The 21900-nt window shown below is 44.6% G+C and overlaps 1 protein-coding gene across 2 annotated transcripts in view; it reads right to left on the bottom strand.

The window, feature by feature from the left end:
* GRM4 (glutamate metabotropic receptor 4) overlaps window positions 1–21900 on the bottom strand; it is a 299470-nt gene that overhangs the window by 216927 nt on the left and 60643 nt on the right. Inside the window, exon 2 of one of the 2 annotated variants that reach the window (XM_081915563.1) lies at window positions 19602–20548. In XM_081915563.1, the coding sequence (XP_081771689.1) occupies window positions 19602–20132 (531 nt within the window). In that variant the 5' untranslated portion in view covers window positions 20133–20548. Of the gene's footprint in view, window positions 1–19601; window positions 20549–21900 lie in introns of those variants that run through there. The other variant, XM_081915564.1, reaches the window with a different exon arrangement.

The following is a 21900-nucleotide window of genomic DNA, read 5'->3' as shown; positions in this document are numbered from 1 at the left end:
TACCAGCAGAAAGCAATAAAAGTACCAATCCTCTCCCAACTTTGTCAAAAAGCAGAGAGAGCACAGTGAATTTTGTAGCCCCTGCAGCTCCCCATTCCTCATATGGACTGCAGACTCGGTATCTTGAAAAGACTCACAAACTGCCATCCCATCACGCATTCGGCACTAAAGCACAGTGGGTTTGTGACTGCCAGCACATCAAAATTAATTTTAATGACAAAAGAGGCTATTCTCTGAACATCTGTTTCTACTCGCTATATTTTGCACATCAGAGAATGTCACTTGCTCTTTCCTCCATCCAAAACATCTGGATCACCTAGATGCAGGGAAGGGATTCCTCTCTCTCAAAAAATGAACAGTTGGGATGGAAAACTTAATTTGAGAGTTGAGGACTCCTGGCATCTTATTTAGTTATTTATTATTTATCAACATTTATATATTTCTTGACTGTAAACAGAACCTTTTAAGTGATTTACAGGTTTTCCATTAAGTTCTCTTTCAGGCACATACATTTGCCAAAAACTCTGGTTATGGTCTAACCCAAGTTAGGAAAGGAAGGACAAAGAGTGTTTTGCTTTCCCATCAGCTCCACCCAAGATCAATCCCAGAAGGCAAGGCACCTGAAGCTGCTGTGGTGGCTGCTGCCCATTGGAAGTTGTAAATGAGAAGGCAAGGAGGCAATGTGGGAGAAGCCAGAGCCATTGAGAGGTAAAAAGGTAAAGGTACCCCTTCCCGTAGGGGCCAGTCGTGTCCGATTCTAGGGTTGTGTGCCCATCTCACTTAAGAGGCCAGGAGTCAGCGCTGTCCAGAGACACTTCCAGGTCATGTGGCCAGCGTGACGAAGCTGCTCTGGCGAGCCAGCACCAGCGCAGCACACGGAAACGCCGTTTACCTTCCCGCTATAAAGCGGTACCTATTTATCTACTTGCACTTGGGGTGCTTTCGAACTGCTAGGTGGGCAGGAGCTGGGACTGAGCAATGGGAGCTCACCCCACTGCGGGGATTCGAACCACCGACCATACGATCGGCAAGCCCTAGGCACTGAGGTTTTACCCACAGTGCCACCCGCGGTAGAGCCAACTAATTCTAGTCTTGTCCCCGTCCTACCCACTGCTGAGATCTACTTGGGCAGCAGTAATACTGAGGAGGAAGCTGGCAGGGTTGTAAGTAAGAAGGCAGGCAAGTGAGGGCTGGTTGAGGGCAGCTGGTGGTGCAGTGCCTCATTCACCCGAATGCACTAGCTGCTAAGCTGCCACCCAAAACACTGTTCATACATGAGTGCCTAGTGGAAGCTTTCAGCATGCCTTATTACAAAACTCTCCTAACTTTCAAAAGCAGCAGAAAGGTTACTGCTCAAGAGGAGACATCTAAAGCTCCTTTGGGCTCAGAGAATATGTTTTATCATGACTCTTTGAGTCCTGACCCGTATCTCAAAACACCTTTCCTTCCACTGGGACTACAGGCCTTCCAGGTGGGCACAGATTTACTGCAGACATTCCTCCTCATGCAACTGTTGTTGTTGTTGTTTAGTCATTTAGTCATGTCCGACTCTTTGTGGCCCCATGGACCAGAGCACGCCAGGCAACTCATGCAACTAGCCAATTCAAAATACGAGGCCTTTTTAAATGGAGAAAGGAAAAGGAAGAATGTAATAGAGAAACTCTGGTTGGTGATCATCCAGCACCAATGGCAACTTCCCTCCTAGGGCAGGTAGCAGCTTGGAGAGTTTGGTCCACCAGGACCTCAGTACAGGCAGTAAGACCCCTTCGTATATATACACTATGAACCATGTTCCCAAACATGGATCCCCACAGCTGCTATTTTTAAAATGAAATGTGTATGTATGCATATTCAATGTATACATGAGTACTAGAGGAACTAGATCTGGTCTGCAAGCCAGGTCCTTACTTTCCTCCACCCACCCACAGGCCAACTTTGATAGGTGGTCAGATATTATGACATCTGGTAACAACTTCAAAGTGGCTCACTCTCAGAGTCAATCAACTGATTGGCACTAAGAGCACACCTCTTTGAAAGTTTGCTGTCAGTGCCAATCATCTGATTGCCACTGAGAACACACCTTCAAAGGGGTTCAATGTAATCATTGATTTGATCAATAGTTAAACAAGCCCCTTTGAAGTCCCTTTGCAGGCATGGTTGGGATTTAAATCACACCTGCAAACATACATTTTTCCTCTGTGGGCCACAAACATTTAATGAAACAATTACTTTTGCCACTTGTGAATCGCTTTTTCGTTTCTCAAAGCTCGCCACCCTTTGCTCCTTCACATAACCTTCTCTGGGGAAAATGCAGCTAACAAAATGTCATGGTGAAGCTCTGGTCCCTCAAAATAACACTCAGTTTGTAATTATATTTTCCCATTGCGAAAAAACCAAAAAAACCCAAAACAAAACACAAATGAACTCCAAATGCTTGTTTTTAATTAAATCACCACAAAAGATTCTCCCTGGAACAAAAGAAGGAAGTTGCCTCTTTAGGATCACCCTTTTAGCTGAACAACAACAAGGCTTTTGTTTATTGGTTTTTACAGCTCAATTTAGAAGCACAGTTTTCTCCAAGGTTCTCCTTTCTGTTTTATTTTCAAGTCAATTGCTTCTTAGACCAATTTCTCCATCTGCATAAATGGCCCTTTTATCATCATGGGCTGAAAGGATATGGACGAAGTAAGCAAACATTAGCTATCTCCCAGGGGACTCCCTTCTTTCACTTCTTTGCTGCCAGCAATCTATTTGGAAAGCATCTCAGCCAGAGGAAATATGTACCTTCAAGGCCACAAACAACCAGGCTTGGCAAAGTTTTAAATCCTGGAGCAGTCAGGAGCTGTAACTGGAAACTCCAGAAAAGCAATGAAACAATTTGAATGAAGCATTGCCCTTGAAACACCCTGTCCCATTGGTACGAGGGGGACCATTTCCCCTTGGTCTAAGTCAGTTCCCCATTCCTGGTCTAAGGTATAGTCATGATTGAATGAACCCCAATAGCTGAAGTGTGGCTTCCTAACCTTTGCACTTGATGGCTCCCCAGTAGTGTATCCTCTCAAGGTTTCTCTCATGACAGCTTTGGACTACAAGGCATGTTAGAGAAAAACTATGAAGGAATTTGAAAGACAAGGTGTTTACACTGACTGCTGAGAGGATAGAAAGCCAATGGAAGCAACCTTGGTCTCTGTTTGCTTGTGAGAGGCATACCTTGGAGCATATGCTTCCTATTTTGCTTGATTCAAATGGGGGGCGCCTTCTGCTTGGTCGCGCGCAGCCCAAGTGCAGCTCCCGGTAGTACGGGCTGGCTTCGCCCTCCCCAGGCTGGATACCTGGAGGTCTCTTTCTACCTCAGCCAATCACCCAATCCTGCCTGGGGAGGCGTTGCCAGGGGATCGGCCAGGTGGGGGGGCCGCCCTGCCCGCACAACAGAAGGTGAATCTTACCTGCAAAGCGTCAGTTGGCTCCAGAGCTTCTCCCACTCTGCCCTCCTTCAGTTAAGCCTTCTTTGTAGGTTAACCTCTTCTCCACAGGTACGTGGGCGCTACATCATGGTCGCTGTTGAAGGGCTGGAAAGGAATTTTCCTGCATTGGCTGGTTTTGACTTTCCCATAGCACAACGTCACAACTTTGGCAGTTTCAGGCCTTGGGCAGAATCCTTTAGTCTATCTTCCTAAATAGTAGCTGAACTACTTAAAAATTTAAAAGATGATGCTGTTAAGGTGCTACACTCAATATGCCAGCAAGTTTGGAAAACTCAGCAGTGGCCAGAGGATTGGAGAAGATCAGTCTACATCCCAATCCCAAAGAAGAGCAGTGCCAAAGAATGCTCCAACTACCGCACAATTGCACTCATTTCACACACTAGCAAGGTTATGCTTAAAATTCTACAAGGAAGGCTCAAGCAGTATGCGGACCGAGAACTCCCAGAAGTGCAAGCTGGATTTAGAAGAGGCTGAGGAACCAGAGACCAAATTGAAAACATACGCTGGATTATGGAGAAAGCTAGAGAGTTCCAGAAAGACATCTACTTTTGCTTCATTGACTATGCAAAAGCCTTTGACTGTGTCGACCACAGCAAACTATGGCAAGTTCTTAAAGAAATGAGAGTGCCTGATCACCTCATCTGTCTCCTGAGAAATCTCTATGTGGGACAAGAAGCTACAGTTAGAATTGGATATGGAACAACTGATTGGTTCAAAATTGAGAAAGGAGTATGACAAAGCTGTATATTGTCTCCCTGCTTATTTAACTTATATGTAGAATTCATCATGTGAAAGGCTGGGCTGGATGATTCCCAAGCCGGAATTAAGATTGCCGGAAGAAATATCAACAACCTCAGATATGCAAATGACACAACCTTAATGGCAGAAAGCGAGGAGGAATTAAAGAACCTTTTAATGAGGGTGAAAGAGGAGATCGAAAAATATGGTCTGAAGCTCAACATCAAAAAAACGAAGATCATGGCCACTGGTCCCATCACCTCCTGGCAAATAGAAGGGGAAGAAATGGAGGCAGTGAGAGATTTTACTTTCTTGGGCTCCATGATCACTGCAGATGGTGACAGCAGTCACGAAGTTAAAAGACGCCTGCTTCTTGGGAGAAAGGCGATGGCAAACCTAGACAGCATCTTAAAAAGCAGAGACATCACCTTGCCAACAAAGGTCCGTATAGTTAAAGCCATGATTTTCCCGGTAGTGATGTATGGAAGTGAGAGCTGGACCATAAGGCTGATCGCTGAAGAATTGATGCTTTTGAATTATGGTGTTGGAGGAGACTCTTGAGAGTCCCATGGACTGCAAGAAGATCAAACCTATCTATTCTTAAGGAAATCAGCCCTGAGTGCTCACTGGAAGGACAGATCCTGAAGCTGAGACTCCAATACTTTGGTCACCTCATGAGAAGAGAAGACTCCCTGGAAAAGACCCTGATGTTGGGAAAGATGGAGGGCACAAGGAGAAGGGGATGACAGAGGACGAGATGGTTGGACAGTGTTCTCGAAGCTACCAGCATGAGTTTGACCAAACTGCGGGAGGCAGGAGTGCCTGGTGTACTCTGGTCCATGGGGTCATGAAGAGTCGGACACAACTAAACGACTAAACAACAACAACAATCTTCCTAAATGGGGGGGCATGAAGCGGTGACCCATCCCCCCTTGCGGCGGTGATCCCAGGGTTCCCCGTTAAAGGGGTCTTGAGGGGAGGCATTGGCCATACACCGAGAGGTTGTCATTGCTCTCCCCTGCAACGGCAGCAAAACAGGGACAGGCTCTCTGCTTGAACATATGTTCTCCAGAGCCAGCCCAATCCCCACACATTCTGGATAACCCTGATGTCTCCCAGATCCCTGGCTGAGGACTGGGAAGGATAAATGCCCAATGCCTGAGCCAAGGTCTTTCTAAATCTGAAACTTAATAAAGTGGCCAATTTTAATCCCATAGCACGTTGTCTTGAGTCATTATTCCGCTTGGGGGTTGCCTGGGGTTGGGGGGACTCCATCTGTCCATGTAATAAGTCTTGTAGTCCAGATCCATGATGGGAATGTTGGTACTTACCTCCTACCTACCTAGGATAGAGTCAATTGTTGTGAGAACCATAACAGATGACATGCACACACACCTATACCATAACACAAATACCATGCAACAAGAGCCATTGATGGCTGCCATTGTGCCCAAGGACTTCAAGCATTACACCTGCCAAATGAACAAGCAGGTTTTTGCCATCCAGTTCACAGAGTCATCTGAGTGATGATGGGGGTGCTTGACACAAAGTTGTCATTATTTGGCCACAGTCCCATGTTCTTCATCCACCATTAGATACATACACAGCAGTATCTTGCCACCCTTAAAGATTTAGGTGACAGTAAGGATATTCCACTTATCTGATTGCATTAAAATATTCCACCTGCCCAAGTCTTTGGATCTGGGAAGCACTGTTAGCCATTGCCACCAGCAACTGAAGAGGTCCATATGGTTGTATATAGGAATAGGAAGGAATTCAGTTTAGTTCCCCTATATATTAATAACAACCTACCTTAATTGTGCTTCCCAAACAGTATGTGAACCCATCAAAATTTGTACTTCCCAATTTTGCAGTAGAGTTCTCCAACCAAATAATGTGTACATGCATACAAAAGAATATTAGTGAAATGCATACAAAAGAATATTAGTGAAAATGCATAAACACACTACATTAGGGGAAATGGAACCACATAAAATGTGTATGTTAGTCAAAACTGCATGCAAATGTGGCTATTGGGAGAAATACATACTAAAATGCTAGTGAATTGAATCATAGAATCATAGAGTTGGAAGAGACCACAAGGGCCATCGAGTCCAACCCCCTGCCAAGCAGGAAACACCATCAGAGCACTCCTGACATATGGTTGTCAAGCCTCTGCTTAAAGACCTCCAAAGAAGGAGACTCCACCACACTCCTTGGCAGCAAATTCCACTGTCGAACAGCTCTTACTGTCAGGAAGTTCTTCCTAATGTTTAGGTGGAATCTTTTTTCTTGTAGTTTGGATCCATTGCTCCGTGTCCGCTTCTCTGGAGCAGCAGAAAACAACCTTTCTCCCTCCTCTATGTGACATCCTTTTATATATTTGAACATGGCTATCATATCACCCCTTAACCTCCTCTTCTCCAGGCTAAACATGCCCAGCTCCCTTAGCCGTTCCTCATAAGGCATCGTTTCCAGGCCTTTGACCATTTTGGTTGCCATCCTCTGGACACGTTCCAGTTTGTCAGTGTCCTTCTTGAACTGTGGTGCCCAGAACTGGACACAGTACTCCAGGTGAGGTCTGACCAGAGCAGAATACAGTGGCACTTTCACAAGGACTTTTTAAAAAGTCACAAGCTGATGCGGAAATGGGCTGAACCAAACTTAAGATTTGAAAAAATGAGAAACAGAGAGCAACCAAAGCTGACAGATTTGTCCATTATGTGTGGCAACATCCCCGTTCCACAAAAGTCCCCAGCCTAAAGTTCATGTAACACCTTTCATGCTAACAGCACAAGGTGCTTTCCATTAAAAAAAAAATCAGCTAACTGAGGTTTAAAATTAAATTCCCCCAAAAGCCATTTAAAAGCAAATACGTTAACGCATCTCCTCCTCCTCCTCCTCTCCTGCTTTCATACCTTCTCCCTTCCACCCCCACCCCATCTCCCAGCGAAGCAAGCATACTCAATCTTTTTTGTCTCAGCAAATGGCTTTTAAGTTCCTCTCGTTCCCTCTAATTTATATTATTTTAATTATTGAATAGCCCTCTCACTCATCGCCTGGAACATTAACGCATTTTTAAAAGGGACCTAGGAAAATCAAACTCCATCAGTGATCTGTTTTTCTGTCTCAACTAACAGCCTCCAGCTCTCCCAGGAGACCCAGCGTTTGGCTGCTGCTTGCTGGGTAAAGGGATTGAGCAGGGGGAGAGAAAATCATGAAGAGGGGGGGGGAAATGATGTCTTATAAAGAAACAGATACCATTTGCTAATGCTGAAATTGTGCACCTTGGGCAGAGAACACGCTTGTGCTTTGTGGATATTACATTGCAGCTGCTTCAGCATTTGCATGATATTTACATTTATCTATGCTTTTCCCTGTATCTGTGTTGCTGCTAAGGGGTTTTTTGTTCAAACAAACTTTCTAGCCTAGGGAGGTTCCTATGTATAATAGGTGCTCAGCAAGAAAATATGGTAATTATAAAGTCTTCTTATTTCTGTTCAGCTTGTATAGGGGTGGGGGCACAAACTAGAGTAGATTAAACCTGACAGCAAAATGCTCAAATGCTGGTATTTGGGTCAAATACTGCTCTTCGGTCATTTCTGCACCCTCATCCAAAAAACGATGGCAGAATCTGCCATGTTATCAATGAATTGGCTTCAGAGCCATAATCGCATTCATGGGTATTTGCATAGTCTTCCCCACAACATTTGCATATTCAGATTATTTAAACCTTTTCACTGTCAGAATAATCTTATTCCTCATACCAAACTCTATCCATTGTCGCAGTACTATAACCCTTTCACACCAAGCTATTTTCATCCTGGCTGCATTAAAGCTTTAATTCTGCCTACCTACAAGGGAACGGCCATTTTCTGCAGCTTTAAAAGGTGGGCTTTGAACCCAAGTGTCAGCTCACTAGTCTATCCACTGAACCACACTGAATCACTTTTACATGACTGGTGTCCCATTAGCTCCCTTTCAGTCCTCCGGTTCAGAGACTGATTTAGCGATTGGTTACAGCACAGCAAACGATGTTGTTTTGCAATTTCATATCTGAGTTCTTCAAAACTCCAGGATGAATATCCGGTGCTCCTGGTGACTTATTACTGTTCATTTTATCAATTTGCTCTAAAACCTGACACATCAATTTGTGGCAATTCCTTAGATTTATCACTTCAAAAGAATAGCTCAGGTGTGTTTCTCCCCAATGCCTTTTGCAGCAAAAGCTGAAGCAAAGAATTCATTTACTTTCTCTGCAGTGTTCCTATCTTCATTGAGTGCACATTTTACTCCCTGATGGTCACAGCTACAACAGCTCTCCTGCAGCTTTCTTCCTTCTAATGTACTTTTTAAAGAATCTATCATTTTTGTTATATCATATTATGTCCTACAAATTCCCGACTGATCAGAATTATTAAAATCTTACAAAAGTTTGTGCTCCCAGCTATTCTCCTGCGCTTGGCTATTTAGTCATGTTGGGATGCTTGTGCCTATATAAAGCAGGCTACTGGGGCTTGCTAGGTCCTTGCCAGCATCTGGCCCTTCAAGTAAGTCCGGATCCGCAACACCAGACAAGGCTCTGGAGGAAGCCATATTTGGACACTGCCAGGAGGCTCCACTTATAAAAAAACGAGGGGGTTTAGCCTGGGGCAGAAGGAACGGAGCAAAGATAGGGTGGATATCAGAACCTCAGAAAGATGGGGGAGGAACCCCAGTGGAGACACAGGCTGGCATAGCTAGACCCCCAAGTAACAATAATAATAATAATAATAATAATTTATTATTTATACCCTGCCCATCTGGCTGGGTTTCCCCAGCCACTCTGGGCGGCTTCCAACAAAACATTAAAACATAATAGTCTGTTAAACATTAAAAACTTCCCTAAACAGGGCTGCCTTCAGATGTCTTCTAACAGTCTGCTAGTTGTTTTTCTCTTTGACATCTGGTGGGAGGGCATTCCACAGGGCAGGTGCCACTACCAAGCCATATAACTTGGCTTCTCGCAGTGAGGGAACCACCAGAAGGCCCTCAGCACTGGACCTCAGTGCTGAACGATTGGGATGGAGACGCTCCTTCAGGTATACTGGGCCAAGGCCGTTTAGGGCTTTAAAGGTCAACACCAACACTTTGAATTGTGCTCATAAACAAACTGGGAGCCAATGTAGGTCTTTCAAGATTGGTGTTACGTGGTCTCGGTGGCCGCTCCCAGTTACCAGTCTAGCTGCCACATTCTGGATTAGTTGTAGTTTCCAGGTCACCTTCAAAGGTAGCCCCACATATAGTGCATTGCAGTAGTCCAAGCGAGAGATAACTAGAGCATGCACCACTCTGGCAAGACAGTCCGCGGGCAGGTAGGGTTTCAGCCTGCATACCAGATGAATCTGGTAAACAGCTGCCCTGGACACAGAGTTAACCTGCGCCTCCATGGACAGCTGAGAGTCCAAAATGACTCCCAGGCTGTGCACCTGGTCCTTCAGGGACACAGTTACCCCAGAGAGTATGGAGACTTGGTGTTCCCTCCCATGCCAGAGGCCACTTTCAGGCTGTCTCCCCAAGCCCCCATTGGGTGGCACTAGGATCCTCATGGGTGCCTCCTTGGGGCCTAAGGAACCAATTTCCTCCCAAGCTGCCTCATTTGTCCAACAGCACTGGGAGTGCACCAAGTGGGAGGCCATGAAGTCAAAATCAGAGGTGAGAAGCAGTATTGCTTCTGAATATCAGTTTCTGCTTGGGTTCTGCTTTAGGGTTCCCCTACAAGCATCTGGATGGGAAACAGGATGCTGAACTAGATGGCCCATTGACCTAATCCAGCAGCCTCTTATGAGTGCAGAAGAAGTGTCCATTTTCAAGGTTGACCCTTCAAGAGCTCTAGTGCTCAGAAAAAGGGAAGGGTAGAAGTAGAGGTCCCAAAGGTTTTAGTTCACCTCCAACCATTCTTGGGTCAAGTTGCTCTCTTGGTGCTCTCTATGGTGCTGTGTCAACTGACCTGCCTTGCTGCCATTTCCCATGAGCTCTAATACTGACCAATCTTAAGGAAGCAGCCTTCAGCAGCTGTGGGGAACCTCCAGCAGACAGGCTCACAAGGTTGTATTGAGCACGCCACCTGCTCTATACCTGACATCATATGTGTGTGGCTCAGGTAAAGACTCAACTTGGTGAAAAAGGCAGGGCTTACATGTGCCGCTGATCAACTGGGTCTGCAAAGTCCTACAGAGGCAAAGGAAAAGGCTTGCCAAGTGCTGATGATCAGCTGGTTGTCAGCGCTTGCAAAGCACTGCTCCTTTATCCACACAGTTTGATTTCAAACTGTTTGGGCAAAGGAAAATGGATCAGCTGATGTGATTGTGATGTCAAGCAGCTGACAGTGAGGCCACCCATCAAACTTGGTCCACAGAGGGGGAGGTATGGATCTCCCCCACCCCTGGTCTTCAAAGAAACCCATATTACTTGCCCCACACAAATGCCCATCTCCCAGTGTTGCTGTAGTTCCTACACTATCGTCTGGAATAAGTACTGGAATATGGTACAGGAAATAAAATATAATATACTGAGAAATGATGAGGTGATAAGGTGAAGGCCACATAAGCACTTCTTATGGGCCTGACATCTCATGTTGCATCAACCAATCACACTTTATTCCTATTTGTTTGGCAATAGAGTCTGTACCATGACTACTTAGCAGGTAGCTGCCTCTGTTCTGAATGATAAACGTGTCAAGCTATGGCAATCATTCAGCTATTAGGAACTGAGAGAAGATGTGATTTCACACTTTGGGTGTATAATCCGCAGCCCCATTATCCAATCATCTGCAATATCTGGTGTCAGGATGATATATATTAATATGGTTTCATATACTATCTATTAACGGGTTGGAAAGCAGATAAGTTGAGAGCATTAGTCTGTACAAGACAACCACGCAGAGGCTTCGGAACATATCTTAACATTACAACGGAAGTGAAAGATGGTTGAGATTTATCATCAGGCCATATTTTATGAAAGAAAGAGTCGTCATTCACCATTAGCAACTAATTCAACTGATGAAAGAGTGTTCCCATTGGCTGTTGGATTATTTATGTGGCTCAGTTCCACTCCTGCCACATATTCACTGTGCAACCTGGGACAAGTTCCCTAAAATGCTCTTTGCAACAATGTGGCAGAAATTGGGCACTCCCTCTCAGTTTGAATCATGTTAATTATCCATTTAGCATTTGATCATAGTAGCCAACATGAAGCAAGTGCTCATGCCTCTCAGAATTTCAACCCTTCTTCAAAGGGGAAGCATTTTTTTACACACCCCAACTCACCCCTCATTTCCCAATCATCTTGTTATAAGGCTAGGCAGATATTTGTCCCTCCCCATCACCCACCTTTCTTATCCATCTTTCCTGTTCAGCCTAAGTTGGGAGAGGGCAGCATTAATCTCTCAGTCGCAGCACATACAACATACTGTTTATTCTTGCTGAGCACCACATCAGCATAGTAAGTTACAACTCAGCCTCTGTAAGGCAATCCACTGAACGGCAGGACTCTCTTAATGTCACACTCAACTTGCTCTTTCCTATCAAATGCACAGCTGCTTGTCATAGATTGCTCACATATCCTGTGCTCATTCCAGATATATTGTCAGGAGCACAAATAACAATAAGGTACCCCAACAAGCTGAACTTACCTACATTGGAATGCAGTCAAAACTGCAGATAAAAATTAAAATGCTGATGGAATTTCATGCAGTTTTTAAAAAAATATATATACAGATGGCTGCAAAATGTGGAGAATTGAACTCAACACTGGAAAAATGAAAATGACAGATCCTCCTTTCCCTACTTGAGACAGGGTTTTTCCTGCTGTAGCCCCTCAGCTGTGAACTCCTCTCTGGAGAGAGGTCAGACTGCTCCATCTTTACCTAACTTTAGGTGCACTGTAAACATTATTTTTTTCTGCCTGGCTTTTGCTGGATTCTAAACTTCATCCTTTATATTTGCTTTTTCTGTTTTAATTAATGCTTTCATATGTGTGATTGTTTCCATATTGCTTGTTTTATATTGGCTATAACCCTGGGGGCAGGAAGGCAATTAATAATAATAACAGCACCAGCACTGCATCCATTTGGCAGCTTCCTCACATACACACATGCACCTGATTTTAGGGCACAGGAACAAATAGCAAGGTGCTTTGTTTTGCTGACACTTTACCAGCACTAGCTCCATTCTACAGTTCTAATACAGTATCTGGTCATAGTGCCATCAGGTCAGGACTTTGGGGCAAATATCCAGAGCCCCACTCAGCAAAATGAATTGGTGAGCCTCCAAATGCAGCAGGGCTAGCTTCGCACATTTGGAAGTGTGAAGTAATGCACATTATCATCTAAAGAAGCAGAGCCAGAAGACCATTAAGTCCAGAGTCTAAAATTACTTAGCCACACCACTGTATATAGTCCCCACACTATGGCTAGCTCTGTTCTGCTGATATGCTGAGAATTTCACATGCTCACACTTTTCCCCTGCAAGGAAGAAGAAGAAGAAGAAGAAGAAGAGTTTGGATTTGAGATCCCGCTTTATCACTACCCAAAGGAATCTCAAAGCAGTTAACATTCTCCTTTCCCTTCCTCCCCCACAACAAACACTGTGAGGTGAGTGGGGTTGAGAGACTTCAAAGAAGTGTGACTGGCCCAAGGTCACCCAGCAGCTGCATGTGGAGGAGTGGAGATGCGAACCCGGTTCCCCAGATTACATGTCTACCTCTCTTAACCACTACACCACACTGGCTCCCAGTGTTTCTGCTGCCACTGCTCCTGTGTCAGAAATGTTCCGGTGGGGGCAGGAAGCGGGGACATTTTCTTTTCCTCCTTTTAGAAGGGTACTTATGTGCTGGTATGCACAGAACGTATTGAATTTTAATTTAAACATTATTATTTAAATTTAAAAATATTATCAACTAGAGTCAGAGGCGCCAGGTTGTCCCCAAGATTGGGGGGGGGGGTGTTTCATGCACATGTGATGTCATATGAGAGACACACAAGTGGCATCACATCATCCAGAGAAGATTGAGCACTTTGCTGGAGCTGGCTGGCTGCCCTATGTGCGGTGCGTGTGACATTGCATGTGTGTGATGCACAACAGGCCCCTTTCCAACAAAGATGAAGGGGGCTGGAGACATGTCAGCCGCCTAGAGTTGGCACACCTGGCTATAGCTAACTTCACCCATTCCCCATAAGCTTTGTTCTGGAGCCCATGGCAATATTTCCAGCTCCCAAGAGACTTGGGTTGTAAATCACTTTGGGTTGCCCTGGGCAAGATAAAGCAACTAACAAATTCAATAAATCATCATAATAAATAGAGTACAGTCCCTACATAGCTTGAAGATGTCGGACATGCTGCATCTCAGAACCCCTAAAACTCATTTCAAAAAAACATACTATTTGGAAGCGTTCTCTTGCTCTCGCTCCTCTGGAGTGCTTTTTGCAAGGTGGGCCTGACATAGGCAGGTCTAATGCTGGCATCCATAACAACAGCCTAATCTACCTTGTTATTTGGAAAGGTTTTATATGTACTTGCTCCCTCTCCCACAAAGGGTCACCGACTGTACAAAGTATCCCCATCTGCCAAACAATTCAGAAAACACAATGAAAAGGGATGTTTCATTCAACAGTGGCCGTGACCTTCAAAGAATTTATGCAATAGTAAGAGTTGAATCGATGAAAACTCCACTGCCCACCAGAACTCTTTCAAATGCTTTAAACAACCCACTGTGAAAGAGTCATCTGGATTTTTCCTATTTTGCAGCCCTTTGTACTTTGAGTCTTGTAAGTATCCATTCAGAGCAGAACTATTTGAAATGGCTGATAGCACTTCCAGAAAGAACGCGCGACAACAAAAGATATAGCAAGGCAGCTCCATATCTTATACTAGTTTGCATGTGGATGCGAGAACTTTGCAGCTCTGTATGCATACAGCAAGCAAAAGGAGTATTCAATTAGCACATACTTTACTCCCTCTAATGTCCTGTCTCTCACTGGATGAAGACCACGAACTCAGATTCTGGTTTCTGCCAAAAACTTTAATGCTCATATCAGTACACTACATAGGCAATGCAACAGCTAAAGGCAGAGCAGGTGGTATGTCTGGCTAAGCAAGCTAAGGCATTGATCCAGCGAGTGACATATTCCCTTGGTTCCTGCTTTAAAGGATGGGGCAAGCACAGCTTTAGCAAGGGAAGAGACAGCTTTGGACTGGGTGGGGTCTGAGAGTGGGTGGGGTCTGTTTGCTGGTGTCACAGAGTGTGCCAGCCACTCCTCACACAGTCCAAAGTTGGCATTACCTCTTTATTATCAAAAACAGACTTGGAAGATTTTCATCTCCACAGACTTGGCTGAGTGTCAGGCCTAATGTCAGTTCATGACATCCAAAACATCTGGATGGCCAAAGGATCCTCACACCTGATGTGTATATAAACATAAGAAGTAAACCATATGGAGAGGCAACTGAACTTTTTTGCAGATATCTCTCCTCCAGCTAGCAGGAACCTCAGGAAATGCCACTCTGATTCCTCTTCCACGCTAGGAGTGATGGCATCATCTGCTGGTACAGTATTAGCCAGGATTATAAGCTTGGAGGCTTGGAGGACAGATACTGAAGATTTACCTCACTATTTACAGGTTTGCCCAATCTACAATAATATAAGAGCAGCCTGGTTCAAACATTTAAATATCCCAGTTGGGAAATCAATTGGATATTTGATTAACTTTTTATTAGAGGCAGGTCCCCCTACACCTCTGAAAAGTGGCCTGTTTTGCCTTTAGAGTGGCAATTTTAAGGGGAAAGGTTTGTGGGGATTGTAAATTAAATTCTTCAGGGAAGCAAACTCTTATCTGATAAAATGCATGGTTTTAATCATCACTTTAACTGTGTAAAGCATTTTATTCTGTGTTATGTATTTTGATTTTTTTTAATGGCTTCACCGACACAAATTAATAATATTTGTATTCATAACATATGGATCCATACAGTTGGCATGGCTATGGATTCTCTGTCTCCCTGGGGGCATGACTATGGAGGTTTCCTCCACTTCAGAATTTACCACTGCATTACAGCTGCTGTTTCCACCACTATGGAACTGTGAGACACAATTTACAAGGACATTAATCCACAGCACATGTATGGGGTAAGTTTGCATCCAAAGGATTTTATCTTGATGGATTTGCCTTCGAACTTCTCTGACACCTGGCAAAATGGCTCACTCTGTCTGAGGTACTATGGAGACTTGCTGTGCTAAAAATGCTTCTGCTTCCTGCATTTTACATCACCTCCCGTGGCATCCTTGAGAATACACCTATGTGCGTATGTGAATACAGCCCACTAGCCAGACACCAGACTCTATCCTGCTTTGTTTAGCAGGTAAATTAGAGCACAGGGTGGTATGTCTGCCAAAAAAATAATAATTAAGCAGCACTGTGAACAATGCAACAAAATGCCTATTAAAGAAGGAACATCAAACTTCCCTCAAACAGTTTCTCACATCACTGCAATGCCGCAAGAGGATAGGTTTAAAGGTGAGGAGTGTGCTTCTTGACCTCTCAGTTTAGAGTCTAACAAATCCACGCACTTTGGAACCTCACAGCAAGAATCAACGCAGATCTATGAACACTTCCCACTTACAACATAAACTGCCTAACTTTTCAGCTAAAGGAAAAGGAAAATTTGGGAGTAAGCTTTTACTGGATCCATGGAATAGAACTAATTCTGAAAGCATGATCAGCAGGAGACATTGATTATTTGCAGCTAGGAAGGGGCTTACATGCTCTACAGGGGTCCATTTAGGGAAGGTAAGAAGGACATTTTTCTCATCACCCCAAGTTTTTCTTACTCCATTCAATTAAGTGTGTGTGTGTGTGTACATGGCTCTCATCTTCTCATTTAACTCCAACAACAACCCTGTGACATAGGTTAGTCTGAGAGGCAAATACTGGCCAAGGTCATCCAGTGAGCTTCATGGCCAAGTGGGGATTTGAACCCTGGTCTCCCTGGTCCTAGTCCAACACTCTAACCACTACATTATGTTGGTTCAGTGCCAGAGAAAATAGATTGCAACACAGCAAAATCCAGTTGCTTCTCAAACCAGGAAAGGTATCCGCCCTCCCAAAAAGATTCTGCAAACACCCTGGATGTGTTCTGTACAGGTGACTAATAGCATGGTGAAAGACTGGGAAATGTATGTTCTGACATTTCAAAGGCTCTCAGCTTTAGTAGACTTGCACACATAAAGATTTCATGCAAATAATAAAGTAAACTCATGCCTACAAAAGCTCAGGACACAATACATATGTCAAAAGGTATCAAATGCTTATTTGTTTGTTTGCTACTCTTACTTCTAGAGAGAGGAAGTCTGCAGTCTTCTGCACATTTACCTGGCAGTAAATCCCATTGACATCAATCAGACTTCCTTCTGAGTGCATATGCTTGGAATTTCTCTGTTAGTAACAAATGATGCTTGCACCCTGTGTCTTGTTTTCATATGCAAATAGAGGCAGTAAATAGAAATGCAAATATTTTAATATTTCTTTGACATCTTCAGAATACATAAAGAACAATATTAATTAAAATGATACCCTTGAAACGACCATTCAACGAGGGAGTTCTAATCCACAGCATAGGAACTATCCAAGGTTCTCAGCACTGGAAGCTGGCAGAAGAGAAAAGTCTTTGCCAGTTTTCCTGAATGGTCCTTAGAGCCACTGTAGCCACAGTAATGTTACTCATTACAAAAGTTCATCCCCTTTGGGGATGGAAAGTGGCTGCTTCTGGCATTTGCAGCCACCGGAAAGTATTTAGGTGACTTGCTGAATGCACCTGAGCATTTGCCCAAGTGTATAAAGTGTTGCTACTGAGAATGAAACATCTGGGCAAGTTTCATGCAAGTATTGCCTAGTTCAGCAGGACCACAAAGACATCTACATGGAATTGTACTCCTAAGCAACCAGTTCAGCAGTCTGTAGGAGAGATCTAGCCTTGTCACAGGAGACCTCTGGCAAGCTACAATTCAGAGTAAAAAGAGAAAAATAATTCGGTTCAAAGAAAGAATGCATTCCACATCCCGAGGGTTACTAAAGTTGCAGGTAGCTATGTCGTTCCACCAGAAAGAGTCAAGAGCAACAGTGGGTAGCAGCCTTATTAGGACCAACCTCTCCCTGAGGCTGCTCTCCTCCCACATGGAGTCCAGAACCATTCTGGGGGAGAGGCAGATGGTGGGTGGCTTCAGCCTTGGCTGGCACAGTGATTCACAGCACATTTCCCCATGCTGCTGCAGATGCCTCCTCACCCACATCATCCATTGGAGTGGCACTACTCTGATCTTCTACTCTGGGGCCCATACCTAACAGTGCCACTGATACATACAAACACAGTTCCAGTGCCAAACTGGAAAAGAGCTCAAGAGCAGCTGCCTTAAGGAATTAGACAGAATGACAGCTCCAACACAGAAGAAGAACGTGGCAGGAAATCAACTGACCACTGACCAAATTAATAAGTAGTATTAAAACCTTTTTAAATGAAGGGCTGAGAGGTCAGGCTGAGAGGTCACCCATTGTATCCATTACACAATCTACACCCAAACTCCACACAGACATTTGTGTAACAGGGGTTCATGACTATTAAGCTAAAACAAGGGTAGGGAATGTCAGGCTTCAGGGCTGAATGTGACCCTCCAGGGCTCTCAAGCTGGCCCTTGGGACTTTCCCCAGACCATACCACACACACACACCCCACTGGCCTTGCCTCACACCCTCCTCAAGTGCCTGGCTGGAATGTGTCCTTGAACTCTGACAGATCCTCTTGCTTCCCTGGATGGAAGCAGGGAGGGTTTTCTGAGAGTATGTGGAGAAGGTAAAGGTAAAGGGACCCCTGACCATTAGGTCCAGTCGTGACCGACTCTGGGGTTGCGGCGCTCATCTTGCTTTATTGGCCGAGGGAACCGGCGTATAGCTCCTGGGTTATGTGGCCAACATGACTAAGCTGCTTCTGGCAAACCAGAGCAGTGCACAGAAACGCTGTTTACCTTCCCGCCGGAGCGGTACATATTTATCTACTTCACTTGATGTGCTTTTGAACTGCTAGGTTGGGAGGAGCTGGGACCGAGCAACGGGAGCTCACCCCATTGGGGGGATTCGAACCGCCGACCTTCTGATCAGCAAGTCCTAGGCTCTGTGGTTTAACCCACAGTGCCACCTGCATCCCATGTGAAGAAAGCATACTGCATAAAGGCAAAATTTTACATTCATTGTGCCCACTTTTGCCTCTGGTGAAAGGGCAGCCTCCAGTGGCATGCGGCCCTCAGAAGGTTGATCAGAAAGGCAGGCTGAAAAGTGTTTCCCACTCCTGATATGAAATTTGCCAAATGCCACTTGCTCCCATTAGACCCATAGATACGGGTATTACAGTACACAAACCACTAGTTTACATTGGAATTTAAAACACATCAGGAATGTCAGGTGTGCTGCCTTACACAGCGAGTCTGCCACATGAGTAGTAATTCCATGAACACAATTATTTTCTCTTAAGAGGAACACCCCCCTTCTCATGATACACTTTGCAATTCCACCCAGCACTATTTTTTAAAACAAAATTGTAGTGGGGAGGGGGAATATGTTGCTGTCAATGTGACTGAGAATTTTTGGAATGAGAGGTATGGGATAATTCTTCTGGGTAGCCTAGTGCTGGATATTCTGAGGTAAATCAGGCCAGGGAGATGTCCGTCACATGCCCCTAGAGCCAACTGCACCCCCCCCCCCCGGGTTAGAAATTACCACGTGCATTAGAAGAAGGTCTTTCCCCTCATGCTGGTTTATAAACGCTTTCACGGAGCAAGTCTCTCATTCTCCACACCCCCTCACCCTCCCACAGCAGCTTCTGGGATACACGCAGCATGAATATTCTTCTCAGCTGTAAAATGAACCATATAATTCCCTCCACCCTTCTCCACGCTGAAAAACGCCCTCCCCACAATATCTAATGGCATCGGCTCACCAGCTTTCCCTCACACAAGTGGCAGATGCAGAAGGGGGGAGGGGAGAAACCCTGCTCAAAATATCATGGTTGGAAGGGAGAGGAAGGGTCAGCCTCCCCAAGGGAGACAGGGAGCTCTTTAAACACCCACAGAGGCGCAGAAAGAGATTCTGTTCTCCTCCCTTTTCCCCGCCAGGGAGCAAGAACTTAGCCTGTATAATTATTGTAAAAACTACTTTAATGTTTTTTCCACTTAACAGTCGCTGGTGGTGATTTTAGCAGCTGCAGCAGGAAGGAGAAAAAGGATTGAATTGCAAATGATCCTGTGCAGTGAAAGGAGGAGGTGGAAAAGGAGAAGAGGAAGCTCACACTCACTTACCTTGAAGAGGCGCAATATGTTGGCCACCATGATGGAGACGGAACTGCCGGAAGCGCCAATCACCCCAACCACGCGCTCTGGCTTGGTGATGATAGGTGGCCCACCATTGACACAGCGCACCTCTGTGCTGTCCTTCTCAATCAAGGCCTGGACAAAGGTGAGGGACTGTTCCAAGGCATGGGTATCTCGAGAGCAGGTGTCAAGGATACGAGCCCCCAAGGTGATATTGGGGAGTAAGTCAGGATCGTTGTTGATGCGATCCAAAGCAAAAAGCATAGCCTCTAGGCGGTGAATCCCCTTCTCTTTCTTCAGCTCACCACATGCCTTGCCCTCGGAGCCCCTCCCATGGACAGGGAAGAGGCCTCCAAGGGTGATATCCCCATCAAGACGGATAGAGTTCATGTGGGGATGTCCTTGACCTTTCGGTTTAGCTGAGCTGACTGGATGATACCACCAGTCACAGCAGACACTCAGGAATAGACAGAAGGAGAGTTGCTCCATGCACAAAGATCCCCAGTTCTTCCCAATCATTGCCAAAGACCCCTTGAAACTCAACCCTTCCAACCTAAAGACCCATGGAGATCAGGGACTCTTGTCATCAAAAACCACTTAGCTTTGCTGGCTTGGAGACTGGTTCCACATTGAACTCTGGAGAGGGGATAGGAATAACCTTCAAAGGGCCAATACTGAAAGGGGAAACTGATCAGTGGTCTTCTGGAGGGGACAAACCATGGTTCTTTTCCCTGTCACTTTTCTGTCAAGATTTCCAGTCTACTCCAGTATCCATTCCAAGGCAGGTGGTGAAGAAAGTGCAGAGTTCGGAGGCATTTACAAGGTCCCCTTTTCGGTCCTCTGGAGGATTGCAGCCAAGCAACTAAAGAAGGGCTTCAGGCTTTGCATAACTTCACATGGAGATGTATATCCCTTTTGTTCCTTTCTCCACAATCCTTGAAAGGGAAAGAGAGAAACAGAAAGAAAATCAAATGGAAGCATAAAAAAGGACATTAGCTATTCAGATCTTTTTATCAGGGAGCTTGACAGAATGGTGTGAGTTATTGTACAAAAAGCTTCAGGATTCACTTGATCAGTTTCATCACCCTTATTTCATTATGCTTTGAGAGAGACCATGTTTGTACAAAAGCAACACAGAGAGGGAGGGGGGGAGAAACATTGTTTTTGAAGATGCCTAACCTCTGTATCTCATTCACAGATTTGAAGCAGGTTTGCACTACTGAGAACTTGCTGGGCTACATAACACACCCAAATCCATGAAAGCCAACCTTTGCTTTCCCCTTTGGCAGGAAAGGATGAATAAATTCATTTTACCTTGTAAGTGCTTATTAACAACCATATTTATATTTTTTTAAAAAAACCAAGGGGAAAGGGGAAACATTTGCCTGCTTTGTTGATTTCAAAAAGCTGCTCATTCCATCTGGCAACCAGAACTGAACAGCAAGATTAGCACACAGTGGAAGTACAGGAAAAATATACAAACTCATTGAATCAATACACCCATCTAATAGATGCAGGATAAGTACCCCAGAGAAAATGGGTAAAGTACAATTTTGTACTGGGCTGATTTGGCGTAGAGCAGATTATGTAGGATCATCAGGGCAGCTGAATTCCACTGCCAAAGAGTGAGAGATGTTAAGAAAGAAATGCAGTCTTTCATTGGCCATGGGGCTCAGCTGCTGTGAACTTATTTGGAGGGTTGAGAGTGGCTTCTTATATTGAAATGAAGGCAAGTCAGAGAGACTCCTTTCCTTTCATCACATGCCAAAACATTAATGACTGTCATGGTCCCCATTATCCAGCTGCTAGATAAAAATGTGTCTTTTCCCCTATTGACTCTCCTGTCTCCTTAAGTCAGCAAATGAGGCCCTCCTAATGGTCCCTGCATTGGATGAGATACAAGGCCTGGAACCTGGGGAAGGGCTTTTCCAGTGGTATATGGAACTCCTACCACACTGGGGTTTATCTTGCCACCTCACTCCATTATTTTACATAGGTAAAGACCCAACTCTTTCTCCAATATTCAGGAAAGCGGTAGAATTGTTCTGATGAATTTGATGAGTTTTCCCATTGCACTTTTTTAATGAAGTTGCACTTTATAGCTGTTGTGATTATAAATATATTTTCTTTTAAGTGTGTACTTGTTTTATCTGTGACCATTAAGATGAGGGCAGGATATAAATATTCATATAAACAATAAGAAGAAGAATACCATCATAGGAGATGCACCATATACCAAGTCAGATCATTGGTCCATCAAACTTGGTAATCTCTGAACAAGGCTTGG

Source organism: Podarcis melisellensis (assembly GCF_964234715.1).
Source record: "Podarcis melisellensis genome assembly, chromosome: 6".
In the NCBI taxonomy this organism is placed as follows: domain Eukaryota; kingdom Metazoa; phylum Chordata; class Lepidosauria; order Squamata; family Lacertidae; genus Podarcis; species Podarcis melisellensis.
Note: the sequence above shows the minus strand (reverse complement) of the source record. Positions and strands in the feature narration are given on the sequence as shown.